Source organism: Jatropha curcas, chromosome 4 (genome assembly GCF_041381405.1).
Source record: "Jatropha curcas cultivar XTBG-Jc1 chromosome 4, XTBG_Jcur_1.0, whole genome shotgun sequence".
In the NCBI taxonomy this organism is placed as follows: Eukaryota; Viridiplantae; Streptophyta; class Magnoliopsida; order Malpighiales; family Euphorbiaceae; genus Jatropha; species Jatropha curcas.
This window is the reverse complement of record NC_143154.1, coordinates 26,367,220-26,394,038: the sequence shown is the minus strand read 5'-3', so window position 1 is coordinate 26,394,038 and position 26,819 is coordinate 26,367,220. Positions and strand designations below refer to the sequence as shown.

At 27.0% G+C, this 26,819-nt stretch overlaps 2 protein-coding genes across 2 annotated transcripts; one reads left to right on the top strand and one right to left on the bottom strand.

The window, feature by feature from the left end:
* Positions 1 to 11,957: 11,957 nt before the first annotated feature.
* RTFL21 (ROTUNDIFOLIA like 21) lies at positions 11,958 to 12,563 on the bottom strand. The gene has a single exon (XM_012222544.4). It carries the CDS (start codon positions 12,394 to 12,396, stop codon positions 12,262 to 12,264), a length of 135 nt encoding a protein of 44 aa, XP_012077934.1. The 5' UTR covers positions 12,397 to 12,563; the 3' UTR covers positions 11,958 to 12,261.
* An 11,390-nt stretch (positions 12,564 to 23,953) lies between these two features.
* On the top strand, positions 23,954 to 25,722 carry AOC (allene oxide cyclase). Its single transcript, NM_001308701.1, has 3 exons — positions 23,954 to 24,248; positions 24,355 to 24,476; positions 25,217 to 25,722. The coding sequence occupies exons 1-3, from the start codon at positions 24,020 to 24,022 to the stop codon at positions 25,616 to 25,618; spliced, it is 753 nt and encodes a 250-aa protein (NP_001295630.1). The 5' UTR covers positions 23,954 to 24,019; the 3' UTR covers positions 25,619 to 25,722.
* Positions 25,723 to 26,819: the final 1,097 nt, after the last annotated feature.

The following is a 26,819-nucleotide window of genomic DNA, read 5'->3' as shown; positions in this document are numbered from 1 at the left end:
TATAATGTAGAAGTGTTTAGTCCTCCTAAAATGTAAAAATTTATATTTTCACTCTTATAAGAACGATGTTGTTTTTCACTTTAACTAACATCTTATTGGTTTAAAAAAAAAAAAAAGAAAATTACTCTTAATTTGAGATTTTGGCTCTTCCCCTTTATTTCACCGCTTCTTGAAAAAATAAATCAAGCTAAATGGATTATATTATCTGATAGTATATGAAATCAATAATTACTAGTATTTATCTACTAATTTTAACTTGCACAGATTTTTTATTTGCATTATTCCAAAATGGGAAAATTACTAAATTACCTACTAATTTTTACCACTCCATTTTCACCTTCTTAAAGTGAGAAAGAATTGGTGGATGTAAATGAGGCTTCTTACACACACACACACACGGAGTTTATGCCACTTAATGTGGGGGCATGAAAATATTTGGTAGGGACAAAAGTTACGTTAATTTAGAGAAAATGCCGTTGTAGGGTTCAGGTGGGAGACATTAAAAACTTGTTTGATTTAGATGTTATATTAACTAGTCTTCTCGCGCGTACGAATGTTATATAAGGTTAAAAACAAAAATGTTATTTTTATTATAATTAATAATTATTTTCAAGAATCCAAATATCTAATATATTATATTTACTAATATAAAAAACATAAAATAGAAAATAATTTTTTTCCCAAATTCTTGCAAAAGGATCAATCTATTGACATATGCATACATAAATCAAGTTTATAATTAAGCTTAAAATTTCTAATTTTCATAAATATTTTAATAGATTTAAATAATCTTTTTAAATATCAATTATTGAATTCGTTTTAATAAATAATCTAAAAACTGGCATAAATCCAATAAACGTTAAAAATTTTTTAAAATAATTCATCGAAATTTGCCCTGATTTAGAATAGTTTGAAAAGTACTATTATCTCCCTTCACAAAACAAAACATAAACATCAATTTTGTCATTAAATATTTCTCTATTTCACAGATAATGATATTAGAAAATGAACTTTAATTTTAATTTCATTACAAAAAAGCACCTTGAAAAATGAATTCTATGATTTAGGTGACATTGTTGTGAACAAAAATAAACACTTAAAATATAGTAACAATAAATTATAAAATGCTTTTATATGGATTAGATACTCCGATAGTTATGGAATAATTTATTACTAATTACAAAATTATACTTCAGTTGATAATCGGAAACTGAATAATGTCCGTAATTCCATCACCATCACCACATTGATCAAGCTCACATCAATAAAATGCCATGAAAATAGTCTTATATTGTTCACAAAGAACTCTTTTTTTTTTTTTGTTGAAAGTATGATTATTTTTTTTAAGGTTGCATTTACATTGAAATATATGTCTATACAAATTCCGTAACAATGGAAAAAAGAAAATAGATAGAATAAATAATAAAAGAAAGTGAATTTTTTTTAAAATATTAATGATATTATTAATTTAATTAATTATTTAAAAACTGAAAATATTATTAATGATATTAATTAATTCTCTATTAATTATATTAAAAATAATTTTTTAAAATATAAAAATTATTTCCAACTCAATAGATTAATATTTTGCCACAAAGGCATTTTAATATTTTAGAATTGTGTCATATAAGCTTTTGTGCCTTAACTTTTATATATTTATATAGATAGATGGTTGATGGCTACCGGTTCATACTCCCTATGTTTTCAATTAATTGTTACATTTTGGGTATATGACGTTCTTAAAAAAAAATCATTCATTTTTTCTAAGTTACAATAAATTATTAAATGAATTGACTATACTATTCTTAAATTAAGAGCAACAAATTATAGAAGATGAAAATTTTTTCACTCGTTAAATCCACGTATGTGATAAGTATTTGGAAATGGAGGAGTATATCTTATATGTTTTGTATGATTTTTATCCACGGTTAGTCTTAATTAAGATATTAAATAACAATTAAAGACATAATTTATATTTGACATATTGTAACATAAATTTTATTATTTTTTTGTATTTCAGTTTATTATTTAGACAAAAGAAAATAATAGAAAAAATTTTAATTGAGAAAATTATAATTAATTTTATGACATGTTTAAATAAATTTTATTTTACTTTATAAGTATAACTTATCTAGCATTAATTAAAATATATTATTTTTAATAATTTCTAATCCTATAAAAAGTCATTATATACTTTTTTTTATTAATTATAAAAAACAATAATAGAAGAAGAAAAGAGAAAGTAAAAAAGGAGGAAGTAGAAAAAAGAAAGAAAGAAATAAAGAAATAAAGAAGATGAACATTTTCATATAAAATTTTTTAATTGTATATAATTTGTAAAATTCATTTGAAATTCAATCAATTTTAATATAATTTATTTCACTATATTTAGTTCCATAAAATTGAAGTTCACGAAAATAAAAATTATAATAATTAGATTTATTTTTTAAATATTTAATTAAAAAATCAATTCTTAAAAACTAATATAATCAAACTAAATCGAATCATAGATATTTATATAAAAATATTCTTTTAAAATGCTTTTATATATTTCTTTAAAAGGTTTACTTTGATTTGATTTATTTTATAAATTATAATTCGAATTAATTTTTTTTTAAAAATTAATCAATTTTAATAGTTTAATTAATAAATTAAAAGATGAAACAGGATTAACAGAATGCTGAGCACTAATTACGACGTGTAGAGGGAGGCTATGCGTGGCATTATCTTATCTATGAGAATGAGACAAAAAAATAAAAATAAATAAACACTTACATTTGAGAAAAGACAAATTAGTAATGAGGACGTAATAGTAAATAACACAGATATGTAAAGCTGCCATGACAAAAGCATTACTGATTACTGTTTCTCTTTGACTGACACGGTCAATACTCAATATTGTAAGGCTTATCTATGAGTTGAACTTTTTTTTTTTTTTTTCTTATTTAAGTACAATCTTTTTTCCTAATGAGGTATAATTTACAAGTAATGTTCTTATTTCTAAAACAAGAAACTGGTGTAAGCCCTTCACAATTACACAAGTACTTAGATAGCTATAAAGAAACTCACTAGCAAGCAGCCATATTTGGTTTGGGAAAAAAAATATATATATTGGACCTCATTAAATAAGTTTACAAGCTGAACTTGAATATATTTATTTCGATATCATAGCATTTGAATCAATTTTTAGAGATTTAAGTAGGGTTTTATAAAAGGTTAAATCATGTAACGTTTAATTTTTAGTGTTTTATGAAAAGCTACTGAAACAATTAACAGCTACTAAAATAGCTAATTTTGTTGAACAGTACCTAAATCGAAAAAATTTAATTTGCTTTTAGAGTTTGTGAACCAGACTTCTAATAGACTGAGATTATTGATGAGTTTTGCTTCGTTAGCGTGATTTCCTTTCAAAAAAATTAGCGTAATTAAATATTATGAGGTTAGATCCAGTTTGAACACCAATCAAAAGTTAATTAAAACTTACAAAAATCCCATGAATTAACACTTAAAATTTACAACAATCTCATACATTATTCTTTCTTTTCTTTTTTTTTGCTGTTGTAGGGTACAATCAAGCATTATTCTTTATACATATATATAAATATTCCATAGTAGAATTCTGTTCCCATGGATTCATCCCCATGTTTTGCGCTGATCTACTGTTTTTTGAAACCCTTTTTCTTCGTTTCTTGACATATGACATATCTCTGAGATATCAACTCAAGAACAGGAGCATATGAATCCAATGAGGATGAGACTGTAAAAGAGAGAAGCTCGGTTGTTTTAGGGTTGCTTTCAATAGACAAGATTTATTTATTGTACGATAAAGGTGAAATTGTTGAAAATTAGTACATATAAGCATATGCAATATGCAACTCTTCTCTCTATCTCTCTCACACTGCTTGATTGTGTGCTTTTGTCTGTATATGCACAGCTAAGACTCTTACAATTACTATATTTCTTTTGGATTGTTTTTACTTAATAAATTTTATGGTTTTGTAAATATATTGTATTTTTACGTGAATTTTATTTAAAATGTCAAGATTTTAAAATTAAAAATCATCCCTTTTGATAGGATTTAATTGTGGAAACACGTATAAAAAAAGAATATTAATATGTAATACTAAATATGGAAACACTTATAAAAAATATACTCGATTGATTTGGATTCAATAATCATCTCAGATTAATTATTCATCACAAATTTTTTATTTTTCTGTTTTTATGAATTAATTAAGTTGAGAATATTTTAATCTATTTTATATATTTCTATTTAAATTAGATTTATCCACAAAATCGAATATCACACGTCTTTCATGCATTCGATTGTTTAATTTTCACTAAATTTAAATTTATAATTTTTTTAAATTTTTATGAGTATTCGAATTCTCTTTAAATCGAATGAAACTAATTTTATTTTAAAATCAATTTATAATTTATGACTATCATTTTTTGTAAATATTTTTTCATGAATCGAAGTTCAAATTCAGAATATCAAAATGGAGAGAGCAATGAAGCTATCAATCTATTATGGGTTGAGTTCATCATTTATCATCGACAGCTACAATTATATATTTTCCTTCCTTTTTTTTTCTATTTTTCTTCTTTTCAAGCACTAGTAATTAATATATATATTTATAGTGTAGGGGATGTTTTGTCTTGCCAGGTTCTGCAGCCGTATATATAGCTAGAATTGATAAAAGATGAGTCGAGGCAGGCTGTAGCAGCTACGTTACAGTATCTCTAAAATAAGACACTACACTAGGATTGTACGTTTGGACATTCGGTCATGTAATATAAAATTTATAGAGAAAAATTCACAAACTTGCCAAGTTATATATACTGTGTCAGCTTTCCCAAAGTGGGTAACAACCCAGAAGATGCCAACACTTTCTTGCAAGATCTTGGTTTTATTTTCTTTTTTCATTTACTCAAGTTCTGATGGATGAATTTTATTTAGTCGTAATTGATAACTGTAGCAATTTATCTTTTATATCAAAAAAATAATTTAATAAAAGTATAAAAACTCAAATAATTTTCTATTCGGTCCTCCCAAATAATAAGACAAGACAAGACGAGACAACGTAATTATTAAGATAAGATTGAAATTCTACTTTTAATAAAAATGAAATTGAAAATTATATAATTTTAATCTGTTCTAATTCATGTGCACCCTCTTTTCATATTCCTGTGATACGAAATGTTTGAAAATGTGTGTAATACTAAAAAAATAGAGTTTAAATATCAATAATTAACTACAAATCGAAATGTATCTCTTGCCCAAAAGAGAATTAAAAAAGGTTAATTCATATAAAAGAGAGTCGGGATAAAATATTTTTACCAGAAGATAAAAGACTCCAGAATGACAGTATAGAGAAAGCAGATTTTGAATGCATGAAAAATATGGGGATTTGAATATGAATAAATCGAATTAAAGAAAATTTGAATTCGTTGATCCGAAGACCGTAGCACTATAGGAGGAAAAACCCCTTCAACCATCTGAACAGCCAAATTAATTCAATTTAATATATATTATAACAAATTAAACTTTTTAAGTGCTTTTGATTTGGAAAGGATCTGTCTTATCAGTTAAAAGGTAATTCATGATGACTCTTTTTCCAGATAAGCTTAAGTGCGAAGACAAGTCCTTTTCATTCATTTTTCGTTTTCCATTTGTTTTGTCTGATCAAATGCTTCTGTGTGTGGGTGCCCAGTTGCCCTTGATATGGTCCATACTAACCAAACATTAGTCCTTTCTCTTCATGTGCCCCTAACCCGTACATTTGGTTCCAATTCCATCGTGCGATGATCAGACGGAGTTAAAATAATTATTTTTTTAATCTTTTAATATGTCAAATATAATTTTTTATATATATTTTTAATGATCAAAATGTAATTTTTCATAAGGAATTTTTTAAAAAAAAATTTTTTGGAATGACCAGGACCCTTCAGTTTCGAAAGAACTCTATCTCTGGTGATAATAAGAGCTCTAATTAGAAATTTTTATTTTTGGGCCATTTGCAATTTCTTGTATTTATTAATTATGTAGTTGATTTATTCTATAGTTGTATTAATAATTGATGCAAGTACCATAATGCAATTGCTTTCAACATGTCAAATCCCTAAAGTTTATGAAAGGATTGATGGGTTAGTGGTACAACTTTTCAAATCAATTTCAATTGTGAAACATTTTATCAAAAAAAGTAGATAAAGATATAGAAAATTGAATTCAATCTTTTATGATGTTCCATTTGAAAATGAGGTGGCAGTATTGGCACCACAAGGAATTCCCTCTTCAATGGTCAATGATGTCCACTACTAAGTAATTTCTCTAAGCTAACCAAAACATATATAACAAGACACACATAACATCCAAATTTGGGAACTTTAACAACCATCTTTGTTATTCTATAATTTAGGGATTTCCCATTAATAGTTTTCACAAAATTAAACTACATTGATTAATTCAATTGATATAATTAATGATGAATTTAACAGAATTGATTGGAAAATACTTATTTAGACCGGATCAATAGCTTTACATATGGATCAGACCAATGAAATTAATGATTCTTTAAAAATTGTTCCTATTTTATCCTTTGTTTTCTAAATGTATAGTCATAAGTATCATTTTCTCAATGAAAAATTATATTTTCATAGTTTGATTTATAGTGGAGATATAGACCCGGTCTAAGTAAGTTTTTCCCGAATTGATTAAGTAGTATAAAAAAAGAAAATTAATAAATTAACTTTAATAGGGATATTGACTAGATGCATTTAGTATAATTAGAAAACTAAAGAGTAATTTACTCAATCCTAAATCCGTCTACTGATGCTAAACAACGATTAATTATGCTGACAGATACTAACCAGAAATCTTACTTTTAAGAAATTGGGAAGAATGGTCATGGGCTTTCTCGTGTGTTTTTTTTTTTTTGGTAAGAATGCCAACAAGGTGTGGGCCTTTTAGGCCTTCGAATTGGTTAGATGATTCCCAACCCACGTCTGATAGCCCATTTCTCAGCCCAACAGCAACATTTTTTTTTTATAGTCCATTTATTGCATTCACATATTATGATGGTGTGGCTTTACTATTGTTGATGGTAAATTTGAAGTTAAAAATTGTTGATTCATTGAATATGATTTTTATAATATATTATGTATAAATTTGAAATTGATTTAAAATAATTATATTTAAATATTTTAAAATAAACTTTAAGATTTATAGAAACCCATTCTTCATTTATCCATAAGAATTTATTTGTAATTTTTGCTCTAAAAATCCACTATTAGGAAAAATAATGCTAAGTATACCTTTCCTTGCTCTTTTAATTATATATTGTTGGGAATGGTTGTTATTACTAATATCAAACATAAATAAACAAATAAGAAGGATGATCTTGTGAATTTTTTGATTAGAAAGTATAAGGTATTTTATGTTACATTCCATTTGTTTGGAATTCTAAAAAAATGTAAAAGGGTTTTTGGTCAAAGGAAGTTAAATCATTTTTAAGAAAAAATGACTTTTCATTTTTAGGATAGGAAAATATTTTTCAGATATTGACAAATTTATTATAATCATATAAATATATACTAGCCACTAATGGCCATCGTTGGCCAGTTGGCCACTATCACCTGTTACTCGCTATTATTATTATTTATCATATTTTCTCATACTTAACAATAAATTTTTATAATTATAAATATTTTTATGGTCTCATAAGTTAAAAATCTTAATATTTTTAATATCACAACCAAACAATAGAAAAATGAGTTATTTGAAAAATAATTTGCAAAGATAAGTTATTTTTCGAAAATAAATAAATTCAATATTTTTTTATCAAATAAATTTCAATTTACCATATTATTTTATGTAATTCAACATTGAATAGGGACATATTTTTAGCATACATTGGATTGATCCATTATTATTAATGTAGGCAAGCAAATCATTCAAAATTGTTCAACTTTACATGTGAGGAAACATATGGGGAAAAGAGAGGGTTTTAGGAGAGGGGATCTCACTCCACTCCACTCCACCCATAATTCAGCTTTATGGTCACCCTTGACTTGTTCCAAAAATCTCTATCTCCTTGAACACTCAAAGCCTCTACTCTCCTTTCATGTCACCATAATTGGGATTTGTAAGCCTACATGTGTGCTTCTTTATGGGGCTTGTGTTTGCTCACAAGTGACTATTAACAATCTTTTCAAAGTGGGTCCTATCTTTTTCTCTCTTTTTTTTTTTTTTAAATTTAAAGAATTAATGTAAAATAAATTATAGTTTTTATTAATGAATTTAAAATGTGGTATTCATTTACAAATGAAGAGTTCAATTTTAAGAAAATAAATATTTCATTATTATTAATACAACATTAATTCTTTATTCAAATGGCATTTGTAGTGGAATTAGTCAACTTAGATCAAATCAAACTATACCGATATGACTGAATACATCAAAATTTTATTTTTTATCTAGATTTTAACTATTTTTGAATGGATATATGTATTCAATAAAAAAATAAATTGAATAAAAAAGGTTCGATTTTTTGAATTAAAATCAAACTAAACATATTAATAACTAAATTAAATCAAATTGTGCAAAGTTGTTTTTCACAAGGATTAATGATTAAAATTTTTTTGAATTTTTATAATTTAAATTACTTCACTAGCCTTAATATGTTCATCAAATATCTTAAAAGTGCAAATTCTTAGATCCAACAAGTCATCCCATGCTCTCCAAATTTCTTGACTACAAACGAATCAGACAAAGTTATGATGGTGATGAGGTGGGCCAGAGGATTAGGAGGTGCACGTGGGTATGATAAAGCTGCCATTTGACCAATCAAACTTTGGCTAGCCTATTGAAAATGAGGTGCTAAATTTTTATTTGTCTAGACATAATTTTAATTGGAATTCATCAAATTGGAAGTTTATATAATAGACTTGGCCACATCTGACCCACACTTTATGATAATAATAACAATAAATAGTAAAACAAAAACATTACTACAAGAGCAGCTTTCACACACAGTTCTTGGGACCAAACCCGAAGCATATAGTATGAAACAGTGTAAGAATCTGACCAACTCTCTTTAATCATCACACACGCTTGCACGTGTGTCTGCCCATTTCATAAAAATTCTCTAGATTTTCAAGTTTCTCATTCTCACTCATTTAGGTATCTTTTCTATTTCTACTGTTTTTTTTTTTTTTTTATCGGGAGTTTACTAATTTGACTAATTTAAATTCGTATCGGTTAAGTATTTAAAGAGGGTTTATTATAAAATTCAAACTCAAGACATTCAGTTTTTTCTGTCTTTCTATTTCTTTTATTTTCTATCACTTTTCACATCATTTATTGTAGAAGAGATGAGAAAATTAACCGGATTACATATTTAATTGCATTTTATTTTTTATTTTAAAATAACAACAATAAAAGGAAATTATAATTTTATCTCTGTATTTTTGCCATAAATTATTAATATATCCTTGCATTTTAAAAAAATATACTAAAATATCCGTATAGTTTGATCTCGTTATAAATTTTTGTGGCTCCATATATTTTTTACTAATTTTAGTACAATGAACAAAAAATAAATAATCAGAAGAGAGAAATTATTTTCTTTTGCCCAAATTGCCCCTTAACAAAGTGTGAATCTTTTCTTTTTGCTTTATTCAAAGCTTAAGCAGCTTCTTGAATTTGTGCTTATTCATTTTCTTCTTCCTCTTCTTTTTCACACCCCTAAAGTCTTGACTCCTCATTTTTATTTTGGATCGACCCAGTTGATAAGATGGGGTTTCAATAAAACCCAAATGGATGGATCGAAGAAAATGGTGAGAAATCAAAATGGATCAAGCTCTCTTCTTTATTAAATAGTTGTCTGGTTTTTGTTTGGTTTTCTATTAAGATTTTGAGGCGCAATAATTGAAGATAGTGAAGGATATGATGAGTGGAGAATGTCATTGAAGTGGAGGTGGTGATGGTGTGGGTGGAGATGTCATTTCCTTTTCTAAAATCAAATCCAATTTAATTAAATTAAAATCTTAGAAATAATTAAAAAAATGGAGAGAGATACCATTTTTTTTTTTTTTCATTTTGACAGAGAAAGCGAGAAGGAAGAGAGATGGATTTGAAAATTGAGATTTTACATTTATTGGTTTGTTTGTTTTTATGCAAGTGGTTCTTTACCTAAGAACATTTTTGTCTTTTTATTAAACATTTAAGAGTAAAGTTATAAAAAATAGACCGAATGATAAAAGTTTATAATGGAGCAAATTGTAATGTATTTTCTAAAATACAAAAATAGATAATAATTTACAATAAACTACAAGGATAAAAATTATAATTTTTCCAAAAAATAATAAAATTTGTACACCCCTAACTATCAAATTTAAGCAAAACAAGCAAAAAGGGATTTTGATGTCTTCATTGAAAACTTGAAAGCACCAAATAAAGGACTTGTAAAAGTTAAAATTGACTTTCATGGTTTTTTCTTTTATTTTTATAAAGGGGAATCGAATCTTTTCAATAAAGATAAAAAGAAAAAAATGTAAAGGAAGATAGAAAGAAAATATAAAAATTTCATTTGATAAGTAGTAATGTAAAAAAATATTTTTAATGTAATGTATTTAATTTTTTAGTTAATTAGTTAGGGTTATTTTTAAAATTAATTTACAAGTTAATTAAAATTACTTTCCCTCCCCAATGTCTCTTTTTAATTATTTTATATTCCCTACACTTCCTTTCCTTGACCTTTTTGTTTCAATTTTTTTTTTTTTTTTTTTACATACATAGAATTAAAATGAGATAATTAAAAAGAGTAGTGTCATTTTCATTTAGTACAGAGCACATGTGACAACCGATGCATTCAAATTCCATTTTTACAGCTTTGAGTTGACAAGACCACAGCTCAGCTCTTGGATTGGAATTGGATCCTTCCTTCACAAAACACACCAACACTCTTAACTATATATATTCCTCTCCCTTCTCGATTACTCTTTTGTTTTTTTTATTAAACCTAGTTTTCTTTTTCTATCAAAACCCAATTAAATTTGTCCTCTTCTTATTTTAATAAAAACAATAAAAAATATTTCATCTGTCTCATTTTATTTCTTTGTTGTTTTTTTTAGATGTTAAAAAATATTTACAAAATTTCTAAATTTATAGATGTAAATAATTATTTTTCTTATGGTAATATTTATGATCCTCCATTAAATGAAAGACTTTTATTAATATCATAATGAGTTAAGGGTAAAAAATGACAAAATAATTTTTGTTGACTAAATTTTTAATATGTGTATTTTATCAAATCATGCAAATAAAATGAGACGAAGAGAGAATGTTGATACTCTCATTTATTCTATATATCTTCATTAAATTAAAAAGCAGAAAATATAGAGAATTCACTAACCTTAGTATGACAAACTTTTCTGGGTCTTTATAGTATTGATTTCATGTTCTCCTGTTTTCTCTATCTTCTTTCTTTCTTTCTTTCTGTTCAAAAAGTTGCTTTCATATTATTTGAGACCAAATGTTTCATTGTTTCAATAGTCAAACCGTATTATAGGTTAATAATGATTCTTGAGATAATTATTATTCATTGATCATTCATGAATTAAACACTTTGGATCCTCCTTCAATAATTCAAAATTTAAATTTATTTTTCAATTCTTATTCAATAATATTATTCCGTACCAATTAAAATAAATATTATACTAATTAGGTGTGGTTTGATTGATCTTTTTACTTATACGAGGAGTGAGAGATATCGAATTTAAATCATTTTAATCACAAAAATTTTCGCTAATTGGTAAATTAGATGACTCTAACCCTTGTGGAGCAACTTATTATCCCAGATTAAATAATAAAAATATAGAAAATGAAGAAACTTGTATGTTTTTATAAACTTTTTAATTTGAAACATTAATTTCAATAATACTTAATTAAAAGAAACTTATTAAGAATTAAACATTATATTGCTCTTTAATTTCTATTTACATTTCGAATAATTAAAAAGAAATATAAAGAGTCCTAAACAAGAAGATAATAAGAAGTGAAGAAGAGCACAAGTAAAGCTATAAATATTTTCCATGCAAGCTCACTTAGTAGTATTGGAGCTATCATCTTCTTGAAGATTGTAGATTGGAAGTTCTAGCCTTGAAGAAGCAAATTCACCAACAGGGAAGAAAAAAAAGAAGATGACACTTAAATTTTGCTTCACTAATGGTGATGATTTGAAGCTCCAAAATCTTGGAATATTAATCATGCCAACAAAGAAGCATAACTATGCACCTTTTGATGATGTAAAGCCTTCCTTTTTGTTCTCTAATGTATCCTCCAAGTCTTCTACATGAAATCTTCTTTTTAGGGTCTTGCATGTTTGCTCTGCTCATTTTCTTGATTTCTCGATCACTTGACTAACCAAATCTTTGATTTCTTGCCTTTTGAGAGAGAAAGGTAGAGCAAGAAGAACAAGAAAGTTTGTAGTGAGAAGACAAAGAAAGATGGTGGTGTTTATAAAGAGTAAAGGGAGAGAGGTGACCGTGGTCCAATACTCACAAGAACATGAACCCAATTGGATCCCGCCAACACCATGACCTAAAATTTGATTCTTTTTTCTCTCTCTATTTCTTGGTTTGCCACGTCAGCATCTGAACCAAACCCAACATTTATGATATGAATATGGGTATCAACCACCAACACCAAGACAATTGGTCGGCAATTAACTCATTGTAAATTTTTTTCACTGGAGATTTTTTTTTTTTTTTTTTTTTTTCAAAAGAAAGAAAGTTGAAGTTTCTTTTATGGATATTTGGGAAATCCATGCGTGTTTTCATGGGCAAAGTCATTTATTTATTCTGTTCTGTAAGAAGGTGAAGAACAAGAGGTTGTGATGTTTCCCTGTCATTTCTTTGACTATAATATTGTCCTAATGGCATAAATTACAATGTCTACATTATCAGTAAGTAGCAGAAACTAGCTAGCAACCATCTCTTTGGTACCCACGTAACCACTTCTCTTCACAAATATCAAGAATCCTGCATTTCCTCACCTTTAGCTATTGCATGCATTATGCCCATTTTGGCAGTAATATTATAATTATTTTGTATATCAAATTAAGTGTTATGTATATATATTCTTAAAATTTATCAATATTGCTAGCTATTCATGCATATATCTTACAAAATTGCACTCCATACATTGAATTTGGGCTAGCATCATTTAGGTTAGTTATCTAACCCCATGCTTATATCATTCTAAGAAAAAAAAAAAAAAAGTTCTAATTCCCTTTAAGGGTGAAAGAATGGAAATCTTGAATTGTGTAATTCACATATTTTATTAATATATGGTGAGGATTATATAATTAATTATGGTTAGATGTATTATTATAGTTCCATGTTTTAGAAGAGTGGATGACATTAAGAAATTAAAGTTCCAATTATATTGGATGTTCCCAATGGAATCAGTAGAAGAGAAGAAACAAGGGGACATAAGTAAGATTAACAAAGTGAAAGCTCAAAGCTCAAAAAATTGCCAAAGGATCTTAGTGATTTCTTTAAACCCAACACAAGTGATTAACTTAATCAAGAAAAGGCCAAAGCATATATAATCCCCACATGTTTTGTCTTGTGCTCTCCCACTTCAATTAGCATGAATGTTTAATTGAGTGGATTTTGGAATTGGTCCCTATAATTCCATACTAGAAGAATCTATACCTAATTGCAGTCAACTTAATTAAGCTTAATTAATTAGGAAGATTACCACTTGACCAAAGACACTTTATAGCTGTGGGAAAACTAGGTCAATCCTACTTAATTCATCTTTTTTTTTTTTTTTAACCACACTATCCAAATCTATTATTGAGGACAGACTAATCCAGCTCGGGGCTAAATTACAGTTAAAGTTCTTTGCCCCTCCCTGCAGGTATATTTAGTGGGAATCGAACCCGAAAATTCTTTCCACATGCGGAGCCTGCATTGCCAATTGAACCACAACCCACAGGTCTTATCTTATCTTTTTTTTTTTTTTTTAATATCATTGTTTTAATACAATTCATTTAAAAGTGAAAATATGACCAATTAAAAAGCTAAAAACTATTACGGAACTCATTTAAAAGTATTTTCACCGATCAAAATGCTAAAAACTACTTAAAAAATTATTACCGAACTCATCTAGCGTGTTTATAATTAGTTATCATCTTCAAAACTATTCTTGATTTTTTCTTGGATCAATCAAACTATTCTGGATACTTTTATTAGGCTGAATCTGACCCACTAAAGATCCAATCACATAAATTGCCATCAAACAGGTCCATATTATAGCTGGCCAACCGCCAACCCCAAAAAATAAAGAATCCTACACTCATCCAACCCTATACTTGGTCCATCAACAATTTGGCATGTCTTTCTAATCATGCAGGTGGGTCTGTAGGGTCAATAAATCTATTTCAAAAAATCAAAAAATAACAAAAAAATTGATAAAAACCCATGTTCAAAGTTATTGGTTAGATATTAGGAGACAATGCTTCCTAAATTAATCTCCAATTCTAACATCATTATCAAACAATGGAGTAATATACCAATTTCATGTCCCAAAAGTTGCTTGCAACTATTTTTTTTCCTAATTTTTTTAATTTTATATGTTACTACTAGAAATTTCTTAAGCAATTGTCTTTTTATATTGTAGACAACCTATACGTGAAAATCTCGTGCTTGACATGGACACTGTCTTTTATATTGTAGACAACCTAGATTTTTGTTTAGCTAGTTTTCAATTTTCAATTTTGCAGTCTGATTCATGTTCAATAATATATATTTTTTTCCCAATTCTATAATTAACATTCATATTATCGTATCTTTGTCTTGGTTTATTCAAAAACATTTAATTCAATCCATGTCTGGAAAATTATATATACAATTCATTGAATTAAAATACTCTAATCGTGTTTTCGACTCATTGAATTCAAATTAAGAGTAGAATATATATAATTTTATTCTTCATTTTTATATGATATTGTGCTAAATGTGATTAAGGAATTAATGATCATATATTTTTCTTGGTGTATACTAAAAATTAGCATTTAGAAGATGTAGAATTAATTTAATTTAATTTAATTCCTTTTTATTTATTTATTTATCTTTTCTTTCTTGATCTAATTCATTATTTTGCGTTCTTTTTTTGAAATTCTTACTGAAAGAGAGTGTAACACCCGCCACCCAGTCCCGAGAGACCCGACGGCGGATGCCACATTCGGTGCCGGAGACACCGTCTTAACTTAACATATAAATCATAAAACTAAAATTATGAATTAGAAGTAAGTGAGTATTCACAAGTTTAGCGAGTAAATTTTTTTTTTATTTTTATAATAGCGATTTCATTTCATTTTCCTTGCATTTTTTTTTATATACATTGGGAAAATTCCTACAGAAATATTGTAAGAATATCCCTTTAAAAACTGAGCTCGCCAAACATGTGAATACAAAATACTCCCAATTAAACTCTAAACTTCCAACATCTCCAAATAATCTTTATAATATAACAACACTTTTATATTTTCATAATTGATTAACCATACATAGTAATTTTTTCCGGACCAAAATAATACTTATTCCCGGACCGATGGCACTATTCACAGACCGATAACTTACTATTTCAGACACAGAAAAATGGGGCGTTACAGAGAGAAATGTAATATTTATATTTTAGGAAGTTACTTGGAATGCCATCAACATATATATTAATATCTTTGGTTTGATAATTTGGAGTATAAAATAATCTATAACTTTAAATAATCATCTTTGAATCCAATATTTGCTCGTGTCTATTTGTGATGCATAAGTCCCTCCTCCCTATAATTCTTGAATTAAAAAAAATTTCATAACAAGATCTTTGGCGTGAATTAGGAGTTAATGAAATATTTTACAAGGTTATCTATTAATAATATCGAATAATCATAATTATTATTTAATTGTATACGTGGCACAACCCAATTCTTATTTTTTCAAGATTCAAATCCTTAATTTTTGTGAATTTAAATATCTAAATGATAAAGAAACTTTCTCTTGACATAATGACAATAATATATATTGTGGAAACAAAATATATATGATGGTGTATAGATTTTATCTATAAAACAAATAATAAATCGATATGCTCAAAATAGAAAAAAATAAAAATAAAGGACTATGGAGTAGATATAATAAAATCGTAAATAGACTTTAAATCTATAGAAAATATAAATAGTATTATCGATAATGATAAAAAGACTTTTATTTTTATATTCATATTTCACTCTTGATTTTTATATTTTAAAGACCTAACATTTAATTCACTCGAATTTTTCAAGTAGTTGCAATTTTTTAAATTGACTTTTGTACTCTAGATTCCCTGAACTTAATAACTAGTTACAATTACACCGTAATTTGAATTAATATCCAACTTATTATTTTTGCATCTTAAAATTAGTTCAATTTTAAAATAAGTACTCAATCTTGATCTTATTTATTTATTATATGAATACTTAGGTTTGACTTTATTATTTATTGTTTAAATACTTAGATATGGAGTTCGTTCTTTTACATTATTTTAATCCGAATTCCATCTTTAGTTTACTTTTAGGGCGCGGTTGCACCCTAAGAGCAAATTAGGATGTAATTGGAATTAGGGTGATAAGTTCAAAATATAATTATAACTATTCGAAAAGTTCGGAGTGAAATTAAAGGTTTGACATATTTTTAAAGTAAGTTAACATTAAAAATTAGCTCATAAATTGAAAATTAAGTAAACAATTAGATGAAGCCTGTGCATTGTACGGTTGTTTTGTTGCCATATTATATATTATATTTTTTTAGAAAATATTTAATAGTGGAAAGAATTTTAAATTTAAATAATTGTTAATATGAATGTAAAAACTAAGTATATCGTATTTGGATTTTTATATGGAATTGGAATTAGTTACATTTTCTTAGAGTTAGGCTAGTTTTTGAGTTATTATATATTTATTTTTTTAATATATTTTGATTAATGCTTAAAAATCACATGAACAAATTATTTTATGCCCTATCTATGTAATCGAAAGTCACTCCTTGATTTCAAAAAAAAAAAAAAAAAAAAATATTACAAAATATAAAAAATAAAATAAATAAATAGACAAATTCTCATATTTTGTGACCCAAACATTTTCAATCATGTGGTTAATAGGCAGTCATACAATCCCCCTTACGCCAGTTGATCCCCACTAATGAAGAATTTACCTTAAAAAACTGCAAAAAGAAGATAATAAAAAGAATAATGATGAGTGACAATAAATTCATACACATTTCTTAAAAACCCAAAATTCTTTTAATTAAAAAATCTCTTCAATGACCGCCATTGCCACTACCCCTACAACATCTCTCTCTCGCGTTCTTTTCTCTTATTTAAATGTGAAAAGAACACATGAAAATATATAGCAAAATAATAATAAAAAAAAAGAATGAAATAAGTAAAGAAATTTAAAATAAAATAACCACAAGTGCTTACAAGTAATTAAAAGTATACCACCTAGTTTACCATAAATAGTGCAGCCATTAAACTTACTTAATTTTCTGCATTTTTTTTTTTGTTTTTGCAATCAATACTCCACCTTCATCGGTCCTTGAGTCGTCAATAAAGATTAAGGACTCCGATTTGAAGAAAGTCATCCGAATCTCTGAATATTTGAGGGAGAGAGAAGTGTTATATGTAAATTATGAATTTCAAATTTTAAAATCCAACTAATTCTAGATAAAAGCTAAATTAATAATTCAAATAATTCAAGAGTGTTTGTTATTTGTTATATCTATTAGCTATTAATGAGGGTGGATTTTAAAAAATATTGGTCCACTCACAACATATAAAAATAAATAAAAAATTGATAAAAAAAATATAAAAGAGAATACTGAATGAATAAAACGCCCAACTCAGCTTTTTAAATTTTTTTTTTTTACTTCCGGATATATATAAATATAGATAGACAAATTTGATTTCGTTAGATGGTATAAAAAAATCAAACACTAAATTTTTTTTTTTTTCAACAATAAATGTCTTTTTTTTTTTCCCCCTTAAAATAGAGGAACATAAATATCATTTTAGAAAAAGACAACACAATGAAAGAAAATGTGCATTATTTCTTCCATGAGAAATTTGGAATACTCTCTTCCACAAGAGAGGAAGAGCCCTCTTATGTCTTTGCTAAATGATGGTCCACTTCTTTTTCCTTGTAATCTCTGGCACAAATCAAAAGGAAATGGCGGAAAAGCCTAAGGTTCCTCCTTAATATCTTCTACTTGCTATAATGGATCCTCAGACAAAAATGGAGATAAGATTCTAATTTTGTAGATTTTCTTTTTGGTGGGGTTAGTGCATGTGAAACCAATTTGTAAAAAGATCAAACCTTTTGTCTAATTAAGTAATTATCATTCTCCCTAATAATTGGTAATTATTATTCTTAATAATAAATTAAGAGATTCTATGTTACTAAATTAATGAAAAATATTAAAATTTTAAATGGATATAATAAAAAAAATTTAAATATATTTAGAATGAGTATAAATATCGAAATATTTAAGCGGATTTGAACTTGTGCGTAGATAATGCAAGTTTTATAGATACGCGTCTCTTCCGTCCATGCCACCAACCCTAAGCTAGATGATGTGTTTCTGTATCAGGTTGAGCTAAGGGTGGTTTTAGATGTTGTGATCTTATGATAGGTTTGGACAATCTGTACATATAGACATTGTTTAGGACTTTAGGCCCCACTGGCGGCCCAACCCAGGCTAGGCTGGAGGTAAAAAGCAATTGCCTAGCCTAGACTCCTTTGTGGGCCATGTTTTTAACATTTCAATTTTGAATTCTAAAATGGGCTTTCTTTTTTAACTTTGTTTTCCCATTTCGAAATAGTTCTCAATAGAACCCAACCAAAACAGAAAATTAGGTTAGTTTTTTCTCTATGGGTAAATGCCTTAAGCTTAGCTTAAGTGATGTAATAAAAAAAAAAAAAGAAACATAAAGAAAAAAATTTTAAAAAGTCTCTTAAAAAAGGAAAATTAGAATACTGCATAAGGATGTGGAATTAGTTGGTTCGATTTTGAACTAAAACGAAAAGAAAGCCCCAAAATGAAGGTTTCTTTTTTTTTATTATTATATAGATTGAACCAGAATCAAACCAACTAGTTTTAATTCAGTTTGAGTAAATACAATTTTTGAATAATATTAGCTTAGTTTCTATACGTTTAAACTATAAAATTATCTCAAACTTTAGAAATTGTTGCAAAATCACTCATATTTTGGAACTTAGATATATTAACAGCTCAAACGCAGTTTTAGTTAAAGAAACCTAACACTTTATCGTTCCCAAAGTATTATCTCCGTCGATCGGTGGTTATCATCCCTGGGTTTTATGTTTAGATGGGTCAAGAATTGAAGTAATTATTCTCAAAATGTTGTCAGCATCCGCTTCCAAATTGGTTCCACTCAATTATTTCGGTTTTTCCATTCTATTCTCAGTGTCGTAATTACTACGACCTCCAACTCCAAGTCCAAGTGACCTTATCAAGAATTGTTGCATTCTCAACACAGCCACTACTCCAACATCCATTGACTCCTCTGCTGCATAGGTTAGTCTAGAGAGTCAGTAAACAAGAATTGAGTTTCCTACAAAACCTGGTGCCGAAAACCCGGAGAAACAAATCTTGACAACCAACAATAGTACATCTAGTAAACTATGTTTGAATAGACACCTCATGTCCAATACCCATTGTTGAGAGGGTGAAAGAGATGGAAAGTGCTAAGATGGTGCAGGTCCAGTTATTGGTGGTGGGTTGTACTGGAATTGGTTGGAGTTCCTCGTGCCTTTTGGAGGAAGTAGGATTAGAATAAAAAAACGTGCGTTTTGGTTAATATTTATTTTTGAATTAAATTTAATTTAAGATAGTCTAGTGAGTCCCACTTTGTATTATTTTATTATAAATTTTAGGTTAAATTTGAATTTAGAGTCCGAACATTTCTAAATTTGTAAATTGGGATTTTATGAAATAAATATCATTTTAGAGTGATATTGCAACAAATAGTAAAATTCAGAATATTTTTATAGAGTAAGCTAAAATTATAAATGAAATTGAACCAATTAACCAAACTAAATTGGTTTGGTTCAATTTTTGTGCTTTAACCCACCATACCCCTAATACGAAGCAAAGAGAAATAAATTTTGAATTTTCTCTTTGTTTTTGTTTTAATAAATAGATATACATATGCTTAATACTATATAATTAACAGATTTGATTTTTAAAGTTATAATTGTTATAAATAATTACTGAGTTTTAAAACTTTAAAAATATTTTAAGTGATGTCAATTGAGTAGTGGTGGTCTGATTGGTCTTCTTATTTATATGAAAAGTGTGAAGTCTCGAGTTCAAATTATTCTTACCATAATTGTTTTCACCAATTTAATGAGTCAAGAGGAAAGCTACTCCTTTTGTGTAGCCCACAGTATTATTATGGTCCATAAAAACAACCTCCAATGAATTAAAAATATATATATTATAGAAGAATAAATAAAATAGTAAAAATAAAATATCAAACAGCGAGAAAAACGGAGATTTGTCTTGTAATTTGACTAATTTGGAGTTCCTTATTAAGGACTGAAGCCATTAATCACCTTTATTTTTCTGAAAAAAAAAATAATAAAAGGAATATTAATTATAAAATGGACATTTTGCATCAAAATCTGTGGAGACAAAATAATGTGACCTTCAGCTAATTCCTTGTCTGTATTTGTATTATTAGTTTACGTGCAAGTGATTACAGCATTATATGCTTAGAAAAGATAGGGAAGCAAACGACTTTATATGGAAATGTTTTTGCTCTACGCAATATTGAAATGAATGCCATTTTTAGTACAACAATGTCCTTGCAATAATTTTCTCACTGAATTCTTATACTATTATTTAATTACATTGTGGGTAACAACTGGCAGTTTACCTAGGATCTTATGTTCATATTGTTTGCACTCCAACATTGTACAAGAAATATATTTGGATTTACGTATAATCATTGGAACAAATTAAAAAAAAAAAAAAAGGAAAAGGGAAAGTTTTCTTTACCTAATCCGATATTATTGAGTTTCCATATAGATCAAGAGGCATGGCCACTCTATCATGGACATTGATATAGAGACGGCAATTCTTTACCTAATCCGACACGACTAGATGTTAATGGGTTCGAGTGGTGAATAAATGAGTTTGAGACAAGTTTAGATAATATTTTTTTAATATTGATATATTTATTAATAATCTATTGAGCTTTTGGATAAATATTTACTTTATTGATGAAAATTAAACTTTAAATTTAAAAAAAGAGTGAAATCATTCAGACTTAAAATGTGGAGTTTGAACCATTAATTCTCAAAAATGAATTCATCATGAGAATAAACTCTATGAGAAAGGACACATAGTAAGATGGTGGGTAATGGGGACAAAATATCTCTACACATGCATTGTAAAATTCACATCACCACATTTTTTACCACAGTGAAAAAAATCTGTGAATCAAATTCCCCATAGCCTTTGATTCCTCTACACAGACCAGTCCACAAGTGTACGTCTAAAAGATAGATGAATTGAATATTTATAAAAAGCAAGATTTTTTTAAAAAATATATGATATTAAGTATCCTTAATTATCTTATTTTCTTGAAATTTTTTATTTTTACCCAAAGATGATAATTGAACATTTTTGAATTATTCTTTTACAAACCTACTTTCTTATATATATATATAAAAAAGAGTAAATTTCTACGAAAATATTTTTAAAAATAATTGCATATATGATTTTGAATTTTCAATACTAGATTTATGGTTTATATTTTTAGAAATAATATATCTAATAAAAAATTCTTTAAAAATAAAAAATATTATGCATTTATTTTAATATAAACTATAAATTTATAGTGCAAAATTATGCTTTTTGAATGCAAATCAAAATTTAGCAAGTGAGTTAAACCTAATTCCATTTTTCATTATATATGTTTAGCAAAGCAAAAATTCCCACAATCTTATCCCATTCATATGAAATTAATTTCTCTGATTGCAATAATGACTTTGCTTTAACTGTTTTTTTATAAGAAAAGTGAAATTATATTTTATTATATGGAAATAAAACATATATTAAATTTTGTATAAATATTTTTAATATTAATTGTTTATGTAAACGGTAATAATTAATAATTTGATTTAAAAAATCCAACTGAATTGACAAAACATTAGACTTATATATTTTCAAGATATACACTTTATTTTATCATCACTATTCAACTCGTGATTTTTCAATAAGCCCCATCTGATAATCTAGACCATTGAATTTTGCATCGGTCTTTTTCATTAAATGACCGATTAACTGTATATGTTTCCATGTGATCCACACCCTCATTCCAAAGTCTTTACAATTGACTTTTCCTTTTCATTGTTTTTTCCTCCTGAACCGGAAGAAAAATAGTCTTAAGATTGTCAGTTTGGCACACTTATATAATTATTATGTTATATTTTAAAAAAGTATATTTATGGTTTTAACAGCAAACACTTATATAAACGCAGCATTAATTTATAAAAATCAGTTCAAATATTATATTATCGAACACTATAAAAAATTACATTTAATTAAAACGTTAAAAATTACTTAAAAAATTATCGCCGATATGGTTTCAATATTAAATTATGATGAATAGGACAAGTTAGTAGAAATTTAAATTATAAGATCTCTTTGAAAAATATCTCAAATCATAAATAAAAAATAATTATACAAATCCTGTCAGTGGTGATACAATAAAAAGGATTTGAAAATGAAGAAAAATAAAAAAAATGCTAAACAACAAAACCATGTATAGGATTCGAATTCTTTAGAGTTTGAAAATAAGAAGTTGTTTACGATTCTTCCACATATTCTCTTTGACGCTGCCCACCAAAAATTGTAGGCTGTTTCAATTTCTAAAACATTTCTTCTGGTCTCCGTCCAAAAACTCACATCACGTGTTCAATAAAAAAAAAGATGCAAATACGAATATTACAAATTTTAATTTTTAATTTATAAAAATATTACGAATTAATTTCAATTTAATTGTGTTAAATTGTTTTTTATTTTTTTTTATCTTTTAGAAATATAACAGTAATTTTCAGTTGTGGATGGATGAAAATTATATTCACTTGACAAGAATAAAAAATATTTAATATTACTCTAAATTTGAAGTTGGATTTATTTGGAAACAATTCAAATAATTAGAAACTAATTTAAAGCAAAATTTGGTTACAGCTTATTTTGAAACGTACTCTATATTTTTCAATCATTTTTAATATTTTTATACTATAATTAAGAAATTAATTAAATTACTTTTCTTATAATAAAATAATTCTTAATTTGGATTAAATTACATTTTACGACACATGATTATTTCAATCTCAATAATTCTCTTTCCATTAATTTATCACTAAAATTAAAAAAAATAAATAAAAATATCGTAGGATAAATTGAAATTTTAATCGATAGGCATTTTGTTGCCCGTGTTTTATTAATTTTTTTTATTAAATATTAAATCTTTAAAGTATATAGATCTCATCTCTACTTTTTTTTTTTTTATGTACATGAAAAATTACTTTCACCTTTATTTTTTAATATTCAAAATTATTAACGAATATATTCAAATTTTATTTTTTATTATTTTTTATCCATTTAGTTTTTTATTTTTTAATTTTGTTTAATATTTAGCATAAATAAGGACGAAGAAGAGTAGAAGACTACATTGACTAGTCGCACATCTCCTCCTACCAACACATGGTTGCACCGTCCACCCATACACCCAAACAAGGACAATAATAGCCTTCACTACTACCCATCACCGCACTATATAACGCACAACTGCTCTTGCTCACTTCACCACTGGATTCCCTTACTTTCTCTCCTCTCAAACACCAACCAAGAAAATTCAATTCCTATCATCTTCCTCGTCAAAATGGCTTGTACAACCTCACCTCTGAAAACCGCCGCTTACTTTGCAAGACTATCAAACAAAACTTCACCTACCATCACCAAATCATTACGCTTGCCTTCCATGCCTGCGAACCCATCTCTCTCTTTTTCGTCAAAAACTTCCATTTTTAACAACAGAATCAATAATACCTTCTCTGTACCTAAGAGATCTTTCTCCTGCAAAAGCCAAGCATCTGATGATTCCACACCCAGTGAGTATTTTTCTCTTTCTTTTTTTTTATTTTTTTATGAGTAAATATTAAATAATCCTACTTACTGATCTTTTCGAAAATTATTATTATTATTATTATTTTGCAGGTAAGTTTCAAGAACTGCATGTTTATGAGATCAATGAGAGAGATCGGGGAAGTCCCGCCTATCTTCGATTGAGCCAGAAAGAAGTTAATTCTCTTGGAGATCTTGTGCCTTTTAGCAACAAAGTAAGTAATTTTCTGTTTGGTTCTCGAGAAAATCTTTTTTTAATCTTATTTTAGAAAATTTCTATTCTCCTACTTTACTTACGAAATTAGTCTTGACAGAAATGGGTAGAAAAGGATGTATAGATACTTTTAAAAAATTTAAAAAAAAAAAAAAACAGAAAAAGTAAAAAAAAAAAGTTTCAATCTTTTTCCCAAAAAAAAATTTATTATTTTTTTAATTATATATATATGTATATATATTTAATTCGTTGGTGCTGAGCTTAAAAATTAATAACGCCACGTGATATACAGCATGAAACTAAATATAAAATTCAAACTCGAGAACTTTGAGCGAGTGGATACATTTAGTAAAGTGATGAAATTATTTTTTATAGTAAATTCTTTGGCATTATTAGGAGAAATTCTGTTAAATTTAAATATGCAATTGAGTTCATATCTATTATTTAGAAAAAGAAAAATCAACTGTTAATTATTTTTGAATTGGGTATAAGTATGATTTGCATGTGTCTGAGCAGGGTATTTTTTGCTGTCTGAAACCTTTCTCAGTTTATAACTAATGGTGTTACATTTGAGGTTAAACTAATTTTTACTGGAATACCGACATGGCATAGCTCATAAATAATTATTTTATTCTCATCCATTGAAATAGTTATAAAAGTTAAGTAGCATATTGGTGCATGTTACATCACTTGGAAATTTTAATTATTATTATTATTATTATTATATTATTGTGATTACAGCTTTACACCGGGGACCTGCAAAAGCGGATAGGAATAACAGCAGGAATATGCATTTTGATCGAACACAAAGCGGAAAAGAAAGGTGACCGGTATGAAGCAATATACAGCTTTTATTTCGGGGATTATGGTCATATAGCGGTGCAAGGGGCATATTTGACTTATGAGGACTCGTATCTTGCTGTGACTGGTGGGACGGGAATATTCGAAGGGGTGTCGGGTCAAGTTAAGCTCCGGCAGCTTATTTTCCCTTTCAAGCTATTTTATACCTTTTATTTAAAGGGGATTAAGGATTTGCCCGAGGAATTGGTTGGGAAGCCGGTTGAACCACACCCAGCTGTTGAGCCCCACCCTGATGCTAAGGCTTGCCAACCACATGCTGCTCTTGTTAATTTTACTGATTAATTATTAATAATTTCTGCTAATTGTGGTTAATTATTATCAGTTGTAGTAATCCGTGAGGGGGATTTAAACGATTAAATATACTTGCGTTTTGGTGCTTTTGTCTTTATTGATCTAATAAAAATAAAATTTTAATTTGATAGTTTTGTACTATTCCACACTTCAGCAATTTTCAATTAAATGTGTACTAATATGATAAACAGATCCGATAAATTATACTGATGATCGTTAAACTTTACACTCGTGAGTTAACTCACGGAATTTTAATCTCATTTTTTAGTCATTAAATTTTAATTTTTATTTCAACAGTAAATTACTTGGTCGGAAATACAAACAAATAACAATCATTCTTATAATTTAGTACAAAAATTTTATTTTCTTCACTTTAGTCCTCTAATTTTTGAAAATTTTATTTTGGCCTCATCAAATTCTAAAATCCATTTATGCTGTGTAAAATATTTAGATTTAGAGGAAAGGAACTAGGAAAGGGAAATGATGTTGACTGTGATTGTGAATGGGCAACAATAATATTGGAATATCATTTTCCTTCTGTTTGCTTTGTTTTAGTGCTTTTTGGTTGTCCATTGTCATTGTTGCGTGGCGGGGTTACGCTGATACGCACCTTAACGATGTTATATTGGGCTGTCAGTGGCTTTATGGCAAAATAAATAAAAAGTATTTTGGGGCCAAACTTAGTACTACCCTACTAGGTAACCTAACTATCAATGGCTAACATTCAATCACATATTTGAAAATACTATATACTGCTGAAAAAAAAAATTATATTTTGTTAATTAAAAAAATTTTATTTTATGATAATAATATATTACAATATTATAAGTGATGTTTTTTTATTGATTTCTTTAATTTACGGACATAGTTTTTATTAGACTAAAATATTATTTTTATTATTTATAATGTTGTTTAAAATCTAAAATATTATTTTTATTATTTATTCTTATAACATACAATAAAACAACTAAATTTAGGTACAATTAAAAATTATTAAAATAATATATTTTACAAAATGAATGTAAGGTTCACAATTTTTCCACGTGCAGAATATTAGTGCTGTGAATACAGAATAATAATTTATTGCCCCGTGGAGGGCATGTTACCATTACGTGTCATCGAAGTAACCACAAACTAATAATCATTGGGTTGAGTGGCCATTGATGATAATTTTAAATATGAATGATACACT

Excerpts from the sequence above, each read along its gene's own strand:
- RTFL21 (XM_012222544.4), bottom strand. The coding sequence starts at position 12,396 with ATGAGCAGAGCAAACATGCAAGACCCTAAAAAGAAGATTTCATGTAGA.
- AOC (NM_001308701.1), top strand. The coding sequence starts at position 24,020 with ATGGCTTGTACAACCTCACCTCTGAAAACCGCCGCTTACTTTGCAAGA. Across the intron at positions 24,249-24,354 it reads ATCTGATGATTCCACACCCA|GTAAGTTTCAAGAACTGCAT; the intron begins GTGAGTATTTTT and ends ATTATTTTGCAG. Across the intron at positions 24,477-25,216 it reads TTGTGCCTTTTAGCAACAAA|CTTTACACCGGGGACCTGCA; the intron begins GTAAGTAATTTT and ends TTGTGATTACAG.